Source organism: Haliotis asinina, chromosome 13 (assembly GCF_037392515.1).
Source record: "Haliotis asinina isolate JCU_RB_2024 chromosome 13, JCU_Hal_asi_v2, whole genome shotgun sequence".
In the NCBI taxonomy this organism is placed as follows: domain Eukaryota; kingdom Metazoa; phylum Mollusca; class Gastropoda; order Lepetellida; family Haliotidae; genus Haliotis; species Haliotis asinina.
Genome location: NC_090292.1, coordinates 11907815 through 11921342, shown reverse-complemented (window position 1 = coordinate 11921342; position 13528 = coordinate 11907815). Strand labels below are relative to the sequence as shown.

Here is a 13528-nt window from a genome sequence, read left to right as displayed (position 1 = left end):
TCTACTCCACCCTACTCCCAGGTCTGTATATGTAGCATGTAGTCCACAACTACCCCCCGTGATCTACTCCACCGTACAGCTCGGTCTGTATATGTAGCATGTAGTCCACAACTATCCCCTGTGGTCTACTCCACTATACAACCAGGTCTATCTGTCTGAGGGCACCAAATATCTTTCACGCGATATAGTCTACGCTCAGGTCTATATGTCTCATGTAGTCCCAAACCTTCCCCTTGATCTACCCAGCCCCCACAACCAGGTTCTTATGACCTATGCATTGCAACACCTTCAGTTACAAAACTTCGGTGAAATACTTATTCCTCAGGAATCCACTCTCCAGCTTTCCTGGGTTGTTCGGTCACGCTTGTGCACTTCTCATTTCAAGGTTATCTTAACCTACGGACGCGACATAACAAAGGCTTCTCAAACACACAGGAAGGCAATGTAGTCGCTTTACACGCAATGTCAAATCGCACTCAGGTCAAAGTGTAGACATAGTGCATCATACACTATCATGAAGATAGCAATATAGACGTGGAAAAGTGAATCGCGGTATTCTATTAGAGACATAATGTAACTGGTTCCATGATCCTTTAAAGAACAAATAGACTCACACTCACTGTGCTGTTTTAACCATTACATATGAAAGGATTGTGGTTAATCTTAAGCGGAACGCCGAAGTCATTCTTAAAAATACTTCAAAACGTCATCTCCTTCACTCTCGCCCTCCAACGAAATCACGAACAGGTTGCGTATCTTTGTCGTCAGAGCCCAACAGTGACGTCATAGGAGCGATTTTCAGTTTGTTGTATATAACGTGAGTGAGCTTGTGAATTTGCTGATCTCTCGACGTCAACAAAAAAAATGCCGAATCGCTGTGTTGCCGTCAAATGCTCCCAGGTGTCAAGTGATGGTGTCACCATGCACAGATTTCCACCATCACTATCAGTTTGAGCTATATATGTTGCTTGTGAGTGCGAAGCCTGTACGTATTAATTGGGTGGTTGGACACCTACTTCGCTTCCAAGATAGAAGACGCTATTTAAACTTCTTACTAGTTGTAGTAAATGCTGATAAAGGATTTTACTTGAACAAACCGATTTCTTCCTTGGAAGCGAGGTTGTGTTCGAAGTGACAGTAATATTGTAAGTAATATTGCATTGATCCCCGCCTCGCTTAAAAGAGTGAAATTGTTATGTTATAAGCAATGTCATGCAAAATCCTCCTGTCCACCAATCAAAGACAGTATTGTAGGTAGTACTGTAGTAGGTACTGTAGATTTCGTAACTCGGTGAAAACAATTCTAAACACCACTTATACTCAGACTGGTGGCTGTTTGCGACAGGGCGACGCCATTATTTAAAGTCTTGGCGTCACGTTCTCAAGTTTGTTTTGGGAATCAATCATGTGTCATCAAGGTAAACGATCAAAAATACTTCCTACTCGTAGTTAAATATGTTTGTGAATCATGACCAAAAAGACTTTGCATGACACCGTTTGTAACAGAACCACCAGTACGATTTGTAAACATTAAATTATGCCAACAAGCGATTCTAATACAATTGTCAGTGAAAACAAATTGTATCTCGAAAAACAAGCAGAGCAGGTGACAAGATGGCAGTAGACTTTGAAACCATAGAGCTGTCATTTTTCAAGCAATTGTCGCGATTGCAGGTTTAGACAAACCAACAAACAAGACAATCTACCCTCGGAAATGTAGATGATATATATATATATATATATATATATATATATATATATATTACCCATGAGGTTTTTTGTAGTATTCATCTACATTTCCGAGGGTAGATTGTCTTGTTTGTTGGTTTATATATATATATATATATTTCAAAGCAATTGTTGCGATTGCAGGTTTAGACAAACCAACAAACAAGACAATCTACCCTCGGAAATGTAGATGAATACTACAAAAAACCTCATGGGTAATATATAACATATATATATAATGTCACCCCGATTCATCTGTCTTGCTCATCTTCCTTGCTGAAGGCCAGTCTGTGACATCAACACTGGTATTGCAAGACGCATCAGTAAGGCAGCCGCGTTGTCATGGTGAAATGTCAGTACAGGACAATGTAGCGGAATGAATGACATAAGGACTGGTATCACACTATGACCCTGATATTGTAATGCAGCTAAATTCCCCCAGACGACGTCTGGTTTCTATTAGGGTTAAATACTTTTTATAGCTAAAATGGATAGAATTATCATTAAAACGACCGCACGTAATCAAAATTGAGAGGGCCACTGAAACTTGATAATGCCCGCAAAATGCTTGACGACGGGCCATTATCAAGCCCGTTGTTAGGTGACGTCATAAGTAGCTCAGCTGTTGAAGGTCAATCACCTACGGCTCGATTGAACTTGTGTTCATTATCCACCATATATCTGGCTCACATTCGTCACATGTGCCTGTGCCATGATGCACTTTCCTGCCTGTGCCAACCATAACAAATTACAACATACAGCAATGAAAATATCGACTTGAACGTTGTTGATCACTGAAAACAATTGCGGCTTGTACTATGAGCAAAGGTCGAGGACGAATCTCGTCACTCTCAATAGTGACGTCATGTGTGTTGTTCTATGACGTGTCTATATTTGTAAAATGTGTGTCAGTGACCTCCGTTGTTTTGTTGTTGGCAGTAAATGCTTCTAAACCGATGCCACTGTTTTTATTCTTATTTTATTAAAAATTCTATTCATTTTGGCTATAATAACGGTCGTCGGACAGTTAATGAAAGACCTCGGGTTTCTGCAAATGATAATGCCTTGAAAATAGCGTTACCCTTATAAGAATGTGAATGAGTGATGACTAAGTTCATTTTTACGCCGTTTTCCACGACGGGGAATACCAGAAATGGGCTTCACACATTGTGGGGAATCGAACCCGTGTGTTTGGCGTGACGAGTGAACGCTCTAACCACAAGGATACCCGGGCGCTCTATAATGATAAGCATTAGTGTTACCTTAACTTATCAAAGAGTAAGGAGTGGTGTCATTGGTATCATTACTTTCATATTGTGCTGATGACAGTGTTTTTTCCCACTTACACCCTTGTATTCCGTAATGACGTGGCGTCAGTTTCGTCCCCACAAACAACCATATTGTACAGCAAGACACAGAATATTAATACATCATTCGGAAAAATGCTGTGTTCCCTTAATTTACAGAATGTTTGTATTATGTTCCATGAACTAGATGTTCCATGTGAAAATCAAAATTACATCCATAAACAAGGAAATGTGAAACACCCAGACATTTTTCTCCTTAGATTCTTCTGATGGATTAATTCGGAAAGACTTATAACGTTTATTATTGTTTGGTGTCCCTCAAATACACAATGATACAAACCCTAAAACACAGTAAAAGTAAATATTATTTTCCAAAACAGCCCTTCACCTCGGGCAATCTAGACGACAGTTCTACACATACCTATTGATCCAAACAGCGCCTACACCCAGATCATCATGTTCAATATTGTCCTATGAATGCCTGATATTGCAAACAGCCCTTCTACCCAGGTCCATATCCCCCATATTGCCACACATAAACGACCAACACCTGGGCCAGAATACCATATATAGTCCCACATAAACCTCTAAATCCACATATCCCTTACAACGTGATGTCAAAATTCAATATAGTCCCACACAAACCACACTAGACTACATGCTTGATATAGCTGGTATATCCCCAGAAATACGTTTGGACTATGACTCGACATGAACGGAAAGTTGACTATTAGAAAGCTGAAACGACCCTGTTTATTATATACCCTTGTGGGATGGGGTCTTAATGCACAGATCTAAATATGAACAAGTTGAGGCGGTCTTACTTGTCGCCTTAATGTCAAGTTCATGGGGATAAATCAGCGGAAGGCAATTGGCGATTTGATGGCTATTGAACGAAATCAAAACATTGATATACCAGAGCCTTGAGTTAGTCAAATTATCTTGTTTCGATTTTGGCATCGCAAGCAGGCATAGGCCACAAGAAGGGGAGCACAGCTGGTGCACATGGGTATGCCTACTTCTTGTCGAAATGTTCTACGCCCAAATGTTACAAAGAACTTATCAATTAGAAATCTTAGTTTTCACATAATGTGTTTTTGGTAAACTTCAAATGGCATTTGTTTTGATTTTTGACAAACTGTCCGGAAACTCTGATGACAGATTTACATGTTTATCTTACCTCACACATCAATGTCACTTTCTGATTGGCTGTGCGCATCTGTGGTTGTTTTCAAAGTACCCTGCTTACAAGCGAGGTGCCTTGAAATCCATCCCGAAAACGTTGCCAATGACAACTCCTTCTGTCCTTCGTGGTTGAACTCCTTTATCTCGAATAACTCAACCCAACCCAACACCACGGTCTATAGGTATATGTTCTCCCACAGCATGAGCCACAAAGGCGTACACCCAGGTCTACATGTCCATGTCTCCCAAACGATGATCCACCCAGCTCTACACCCAGGTCTCTATGTCCAAGTACTCCCAAACGATGATCCACCCAGCCCTACACCCGGGTCTACATGTCTATGTACTCCCACACCATGATCTACCTAGCCCTACATCCAGGTTTATATGTCTACGTACTCCCACACAATGATGTACCCAACCAAAAGCCAGATCTATATGTATAGGTACTCCCAAACTATAACTTACCCGGCCCTACACCCAGGCATATATGTCAAAGTACTTCCACATCATGATCTACCCAGCCCTACATCCAGGTCTATATGTCTATGTACTGCAACACCATGATGTACTCGGCCCTACACCCAGGTCTATATGTCTGTGTACTCCCACACCATGAACTGCCCAGCTCTACACCCAAGTCTATATGTCTATATACTCCCACATCATGATGTACCCAGAACTACACCTAGGTCTATATGTCTATGTACTCCAACACCATGATCCACCCAGCACTACACCCAGGTCTATATGTGTATGTCCTCCCACATCATGATCTACCCAGCTCTACACCCAGGTCTATTTCTGATTCCCGTTATGGATGTGGGGCTGTCATCAATGCACCAATGGGATGATTTGTCTCCCAGATAATGGCCTGAAATACTGGTTAAAGGTCACATAAAACGTAAAACACAACTTTGCACATTCTCATACCCTTCGGTATGCAATTACCTTAACAAATCATCAAAAATGCCAGTTCAACCTATAAAGTTGAAAAAAAACGTGATGAAAAAAAGCCCGCGAAATCGGAGTTCAAAAGATTCACTAAATTTCCTCCAGTGCTGGGGGGAAAAGTGGTTTGAATAGCTATGCTGCGCTACACCCATAACGCATGTGCAGTGAATAGGTTCGCGGAGCTTGAACAGTATGCATGCCCGGAGTATGAGGTCGTGAGCAGTAGTCTAATCTTGGTTGTGTACACAAACAAGTAAATAATCTACTCGTTACATAAAAAGAAAAAAACTTGTTGATTGTGGTAAGCAGCTTCTTTCACAGAGAAAGCTCAATGTCCTGTTTATTGACACCTATAAGTCTGCCTGCCCGCTTGTCTGCTAAAGACATTATGCAATACACAGCTTCAATCATTGACCACATGAACTTAACACCAATCAGACTATACGCCATAAACAAAAATTAATTGATTTATGGCTCGTGCACCCCAGTCCTGTCTCTGCCACATTATGTAATTAGGCAAACATTCATACACATGTACACATGACATGTTTTTATGTCCGTGGGTTGCAAAAAAACTACATCCATTTTTCTCAGAAGACTGGATCAGACTGAAACTGGTACAAACTCTTGTTAGTTTCAAGTCCTGCTTTTTACTTGGACGAATGGCAGTTTCCAGCCACGCAGTAGTTCACCATCTTTACTGAAAGGATTTTTGACTGGATCGAACGCAAATTCAGAGAACATGTATTTCCAAAACCCAACATCACTACATACATTTATTATGGATAACTTCTTTTAGTGTAGATGATTATGTTTGACAACGGTATATGAATCCATACTGAAACGACGCATCAAGTACAATAAATGAAGTTTTTATTCATAAAGAATCTTACTTTCTTGCAACTCGCCTTACTTCTAAAATGCCCACCAAACAGATCATCTTTCTATACACACAATGAACCCTCAGCGTATCAGCAAATGAACCAGCAAAATCGGACGCCGTCATTACACTTGAGTGCACCGGTACCCGCTATGACTGAGTTCGGTCTTACGAGGGCTTCGTTTCGAGGGAAGTAAGCCCAAGTACAAAATGTTGCACTTTTGAATCGCGATTGTACGCTTATAATTTTGTTTATTTGTGTTTTTTTTACAAGTGGCAATGTATATTACATGTCCTGAATAAGTGATATTTGTGTTTTAATTATGTTGGATTTTGGGTTGCATGTGACCTTTAAACATCTTAAAAATATAGCAGGGTCAATGTTATCAATACTGGACCTCGTACCTACAGCGTACAGTGCATTTAAGTGAAAACTGATTGCGCTTGCATCGGTTGTTGCAGCCCTTCCTCAGCCTAAACAGACCAACTTCTGGCACACTTGTGATGTTTGTTGTAGTGTTGTCGAGTGGGGAACATACTGTTCACTTTCCCTATGTATCCAGTCTCACTCAGTCATTATTGTAACAGAGAGGACACGGTGTTTCGTCATTCGTCAACTGTAATTAATGCTGGTCGCATGAGGTGACTTGAACGGAAACAGCACTCCAACTGTCAAACACTGGTCACTGTGACCCATGAAACAATTTGATGGCTGACGAAAAGTCGAGGTCCGGTTTCACAAAGCTTTCTTAGTTCCAAAACTGTAAAGTATGGAACATTGGCCAACGACAGTCGAAGGACTGGGACAGATTCTTGATACTGGACCCACAGCCATTGTCTTCAAGGACAGTGAGAATACACTTTGAGGCAATAACAAAACACTTGAGCTCTCCCTAAAAGAAAAACATAGGTGTGTTTTCACGAATTTTATCTGCTGACTATAATTTCTGATAATGCACGTAATTCGGTACTAGTTGCAGCCAAATGTCAATTTATGAGAGATCAAATGTCTGTTAACACTTATTGTAAATCTATACTAAAGGTTTTTATACCAAGTAACTCATGCCATTGTAATAAACTAAATTATCTTGCTGACACAACTCCCTCAATGATCGGAACCATATGAATCCTTCAGATTTTGTATCTGTACCGAATAGAGACTGCATTGTCCCGAGGGCGTACAATCTTAGATGTCTACATGTACAATATGCCTGCCAACCCTTCAGCTTGAAACTGACACGCTAAAGACAACTACTTCTACTGACCATCAGTGTCCTCCTGCTTATAGAACGTGTACAATCGATCACACGCGATTTGCTGAAATTTGAGAAGCCGTGTACAATATATTGCATGTTCTATACTATATAGTTAGCGTGATATTCTACCAGACATTTAAGATGTCTCTTTTGAAGCATGAACAGTACACAAAGACCGTTGTTAAAATAAAACAGTAAGTTGATCTTGCGAGGGATCTGATATTGGGGCATACTGTTAGGTAATACGTGAGTGCCTACTACTAATATCGTTTTACGTCAGCCAGGCTATACCGAGGCCTTACTTAATTTACCCTAGGAACTGTATGTGTTCAAAATGCTTTACCATATGTGATAATTTCCAAGCATACACCATCATGAACTCTTATCTATGATTCAAAAGACACTTAGTTCATTTGTTGACAGTTAAAGTTACTGACCAAAAATATGATCACTGGTATCATTGCCGGCATATTTTGTTGGCTGATCTTACATATCTACAGTAATGGCATATAGTGGCACAGAATGGAATATTACCCGCTATAATCCAGGTAATAGCAGGGTTTCAGTGACCCATGCTTGTCGTAAGAGGCAAGCAACTTGAGGATGATGTGGAATATTACTAGTGATAAATCAGGCTGTAACTGGGCTTTGGTAACCCACGCTCGTCATAACAGGCAACTTAATGGATGATGTGGTCAGTCGCGTAGATCGACGCTCATGCTGTTGACTAGTTTAATAATTCATATATCTGTATAATTATCGGATGACCTCGATGGTCAATTCAATTTCAACGTGGCATTTTCTTCCAGTTATCTTCCCACTTGCGCATTTGCAGTGACATATGAACTTGGTGAACTGGAGTTACGTTTATGTATATAGATTAATAGTTTTACAATGTGGATATTCTTCCTTCATTTACCTATATTGCTATCCTTTCTATAAAAATTGTAGATATGAAATCTGTGATGTGTTTAGCTGAACGTTTCATATATATGTATATGGTGATTGAACTTCATACAGGTCGCCTGTTTTGCAGTCTGAATATGTATGCTGTTACCTATGTGTTGTTCTTCTTCGCCTTCTTCTTCTTCCTCGTCTTCTCCTGCTTTTCGAGATAAGCCATTCAGCTAAGGGACGCCATGAAAGACCATGACTCCCATGTTTTCTTTGAATGAAGCCGTTAATCTTATGTCTGTTTTTTTTTCTACCCGACTCCAGTAGACTCTGTTTGTCTAGATAGGCGGTCAGGCTCTCACCTGACCTAGATGGTGTGTGAGGTTGAACTGGTCTGGTCATGTGACTCTCTTTACCTGAAGTGCATGAGTATAAAACCAGAGGTGAGCGTGGCGCACTACATTACAACTGGGACCTGACCTGGGGACGACGAGCACACAGATGGTGAGTATTTCTAAGACTTTTGGTGCTGATTCTGGATAAGATTCAACTACATGTTAAACGATGCATGTGTATTCATTCATGTCTTTAAAAGTGTGTCTAGATGAGTTCTTGCGTTTTATATAAAGGAATGTCTTAAGATGGTGAATCATGTGTCATGATACCTGAAGACATAGGAAACGTCATCTCGTCCATGCGTGACGTGTCACATGTATAGTCTTTGAAATATTGTGTTCATTGTGCATCCTTAGTAGATATCCATAAAGAGAGCATGTGGTATTTTGTGTGAAATCCTTTGCAAGAGATTGGCCCAGATGAACAAATGGGTTTACAGGGTTATATTGTGACGATGATAACCATATTTTACCGACGTGTCTCATTTACTAATCATGTCTCTGTTTGGGCGTCAAACTTTATTATTGAAAACAAAATGTGCAATTTACATTCAGTCCTGTAAACAAAAACAGACGAAACGTCTGACGTGTGTTGAATAAGTACACGTTTACAAGTGGAAGAACAACTGTCCTGCTTTCAACAGACCAACAATGTCTACAAGTTTGACATTGAGCAGACGTACACAATGAGGTTGATACTATTTTCTTTTCGTTACAGACTGTAAAAGACTGCAAACGATAAAACACTTCGAAATGGCTGGCAAAGGTATTTCTTTACTATCCAGAAATGTATTCAAGATGAACAAGGAAACTGCTTTCAAGCTGAATAAGCGCATAAGTGGAAGTGTATCGATCTGTAATATATGTTCACCATTCTTTATTATATTGTACAACATACAAGGAAACACTTGAATTTTGTAAATAGTAATAGGTAGAGCAGCCCACCGTTGCTTTCTCCACAAAACTCTTACTGATGCAACTCCTCTTGGGACTTTACGGACGCACAGACGGACGGACGGATGCACGGTCGCTGCTGTCTTAGTGCACCTTTGAGGGATTATTCTGAGGTTTTGACATTTAAGCTGACTGTCAATAAATATTACCTTGTGATTGTATCTATGAGCACAATAATTAGTAAACAAACAAAAGTCAAAACCGAGTATTTGATCTTACTAGTTTCTAATGACATCTGGTTGAAAGTCAAGTGTCGATATTGATGTGATACAATGTGGCATAATCGTTAATAGTGTGTGAAACTACGATTAATCTTCTTCACAGAAAATACACGCAGTTTTCTGAAGAGGGAAATTCGAATGGTACTTGTTGGAAAGACTGGAACAGGTAAAAGTGAAACAGGGAATACAATAATTGGAACTGGAAAGGAGGAAAAAGTATTCCAGGCATTAATAAGTCCAGTGTCTGTCACAAAGAAATGCAAGCAGCATTCCTTCAAACGCTTTGGGTACGACTTGCAACTTGTTGATGTCCCAGGTTTTTGTGACACAAGAAGATCCCATGAAGACATCAAGCAAGAGATCATGAAATGTGTGGGGATGTCATCTCCTGGAATACACGCCATTCTTTTCATTGTGAGGATAGGAAGATTCTCCGAAGAAGACAAAAATACACTGGAAAAGTTCCTGCGATGCTTCGGACAAGAAGCTAAAAAATTTGTGATTGTTGTATTTACTGGAAAAGATGACTTGGAAGAGGAGCGTAAAACTCTTCACGACTACTTCAGTGAATTCCCAGTAATGTTGAAGCTTTTCTTATTTGATACAAGTCTTCGCTTTATTGCTGTCAACAACAGAGGGACGGATGAAGAAAAGGAGAAATTTACCAAAGACCTGATAGACATGGTAAATCATATGGTTGATGAAAATGGTGGCCAGTGCTACACAAATGAAATGTATGAGAGATGTGAAGCTGATCTGCAAGAAGCCGAGACAAAGGAAAAACTTGAAGGGATCTGGCAGAAGAAATACGAAAACAGACTTAAACAAGAGGCCGCTGCTTGGGACGAACGGTATCTTCACATGCAAAAAGATGAAAAACAGTTGATAGAACGCCTAAAAGCCCTAGAACTGAGGCAAAAGGAAGAAGAGGAAAAGAAGCGAGAGGCAGAACTAAAGGAAGCACAGGAGGAAATGAGAAGACAGCTTGGGGGAATGAAAGATCTTCAGAGAAATCAAAAGGAAGAATTTGAGCATAGGAAAGAAGAACTGCGTTTTGAAGAGATTCGTAAGCAAATACGAGAAGAGCTTGAGCAAGGCAACATGGGTTTCATACGAACTGCTTGGCAATCAGTAAAGAATGTTGCGTCTACACTTTGGTAGTGACAGCCATGTCTGAATGCACAGCAAGAGAAAAGTATCTTTGATTGACTTGGAAACAGCTCTTATTGGTCAATTTCCACATGTGCTATTATTGCATGAAACATGAACATTGCGTTTTCTCGCCCATGAGAAAATTGACCAATAAGAACTATTTCCAAGTCAACTAAAGAGTCGTGGGAACTATAATTGCATTTGCTCAAAGCAGCGGATAGGTCTGTGGTCGAAAATGACAAATTGAGTACAATGAGAAGAAAGGTAAACGAATGACCTGTAAGCTGAACACGATGTTGTGAAAAACGAAATGTTTGATTGAACCTCATGCTGGCTTGGGTTGCCCAGTTTTAATTCAAATATTTAACACCGAGAGTGTTACCCATTGTGTATTCTTATAAAGAGTGTAGCAGTAGAATTTTCTAAAATGATTCCCCTCCATAAAGTTTATTCACATTTAGAAAAAAAACAACAGCTATGTGCATCTACTATTTACTGACTTCAGCTTTTAACACTAGACAAGCTCACATGCTTTTTACTAACTTGCATAGCATGGGTGTTTGTTCTTTGATCATTAACTGGACAAGAGTTTTTACTGTTTGCAGAAACCAGTTTGTTTCTGTAAATGTTTCAGTATCATCAACTGTCAGTGTTTCAACGGGTGCCCCGCAAGGTTGTGTTTTATCGCCAGTTGTACTCACGTTGTATACACATGATTGTTTTAGCATTTCTACAGGTGTTTGTACCATTTAAATTTGCTGATGATGATGTTTTATCTGACCTTTTATGAACGTCTCAAGTTTACAGAATGGTGCCACGCAAACTATCTTATCTTAAATACTTAAAAGACAAAAGAAATTGTTATTGATTTTAGAAAAAAAGAAACTATCTTTAACACCTCTGGTCATCAGTGGAGACGAAATCGATATAGTAGATAAGTATTATTATCTTGGCACAATAACTGACTCTAACTTAAATTTTACAGAAAATATTGAGTACATCTACTAGAAGGGTCAACACAGATTATACTTCTTGCATCAACAAAAAATTCAAACTGATAAAACCATTTGACAATCTTTGACCAGAATCTTATCCAAAGCATATTAGTTTATAACTGTGTCAGCTGGTATGGAAATCTGTCGGTGCGGAATAAAAACAAGTTGATCAAAATTGTAAATATTGCTATTAAAATTTCTGGTGTAATTTTTGAAAGTTTAAGCTCAATTTGTGAACGGCAAATACTAAAAAGGTACTCAAAATTATCAAAGATCCTAGTCATTGCCTAACGTCCCAGTACAGATGTTTGCCTTAGGGACGACATATCCTGCACCTCCATCATATCAACGAGCATTAGACTTTGAACTAATGTGTGCATGATTTATTTAAGAATATTTCCATCCTCTTCATGATTTTCATTTTTACGTTTCCCATGCACAGTGTGTGTTCACTGTATATATGCGTTGTCTATGTTTTAATGAATGTTATGATCAACGCATATTTTAGATTACTGATATCGTAACCATGTATTCTGTGATCTGGTATGCGGTAAGACAAATTTCTCTTGGGATATTAAAGTGTTATGTTATCTCTCTCTCTCTCTTCCTGTCTTTCCAGGTTCAAACCTTCTCTTATTTGTTTGTATGTTTTGTTTGTTTGTGTAATGTAGCACTCAGTAATGTCACCAGGTGATTATGGAATGTGTATAGTTGTGCAGAACCAGACATTTCATATCTCCCCGTGCATTTAAATAGAATGGAGGTGTATATTTGACCTCTACAGCTTGAATCATACATCACCTTGATCTATCCAGTCCCTACGCCCTGGGGCATATGTCCCATGTAGTCCCAAACCTTTACTTTGATCTACCCAGCCCTACACCCAGGTACATATGTCCCATGTAGTCCCACATATTCCCCTTGATCTACCCAGCCCTACACCCAGGTTTTTATGTCCCATGTAGTCCCACATATTCCCCTTGATCTACACAGCCAGTACACCCAGGTTCGTACGCCCTATGCAGTGCAACACTCTCAGTCACAAAACTTCGGTGAAACGCTTGTTCCTCGGGAATCCACTTTCCTGCATTACTGGGTTGTTCAGTCACACAATGAAAGGCAATGCAGTCACTTTACACGCAATGTCAAATCGCACTCAGGTCAAAGTGTAGGGTTGCATCATACACTATCATGAAGACAGCAATATAGACGAGGAAAAGTGGATCGCGGTATTATTTAATTCGAGACATAAAGTATGTCGTTCTATGATTCCTTAAAGGACAAATGAACTCACACTTTCTGTACTTTTTCAACCATTACATATGAAAGAATTTCGGTTAATCTTAAGCGGAACACCAAATTCATTCTTTAAAAAACGTGTGGTTAATTAATACTGGGCGATTAAAAGTTGCCAAAAAGTCGTCTGTTTCACTCTCGCCCACCAACGAAACCACACACAGGTTACCTAACTCTGTTGCCAGAGCCCTGCACTGACATCATATGAGGAAGGATTTTCAGTTTGTTGTATGTAAAATGTGTAACAAGTTTGTCAATTTGTTGATTTCCCGACGTCAACAAAGACATAGTCTAAATGCTCAGCCGAATTA

General features: G+C 39.6%; 1 protein-coding gene across 1 annotated transcript; it reads left to right on the top strand.

Moving 5' to 3' along the window:
• Positions 1-8665: 8665 nt before the first annotated feature.
• LOC137259798 (GTPase IMAP family member 4-like) lies at positions 8666-12522 on the top strand. The gene is made up of 3 exons (XM_067797412.1): positions 8666-8708; positions 9318-9365; positions 9878-12522. The coding sequence occupies exons 2-3, from the start codon at positions 9353-9355 to the stop codon at positions 10933-10935; spliced, it is 1071 nt and encodes a 356-aa protein (XP_067653513.1). The 5' UTR covers positions 8666-8708; positions 9318-9352; the 3' UTR covers positions 10936-12522.
• The last annotated feature ends 1006 nt before the right edge of the window (positions 12523-13528 follow it).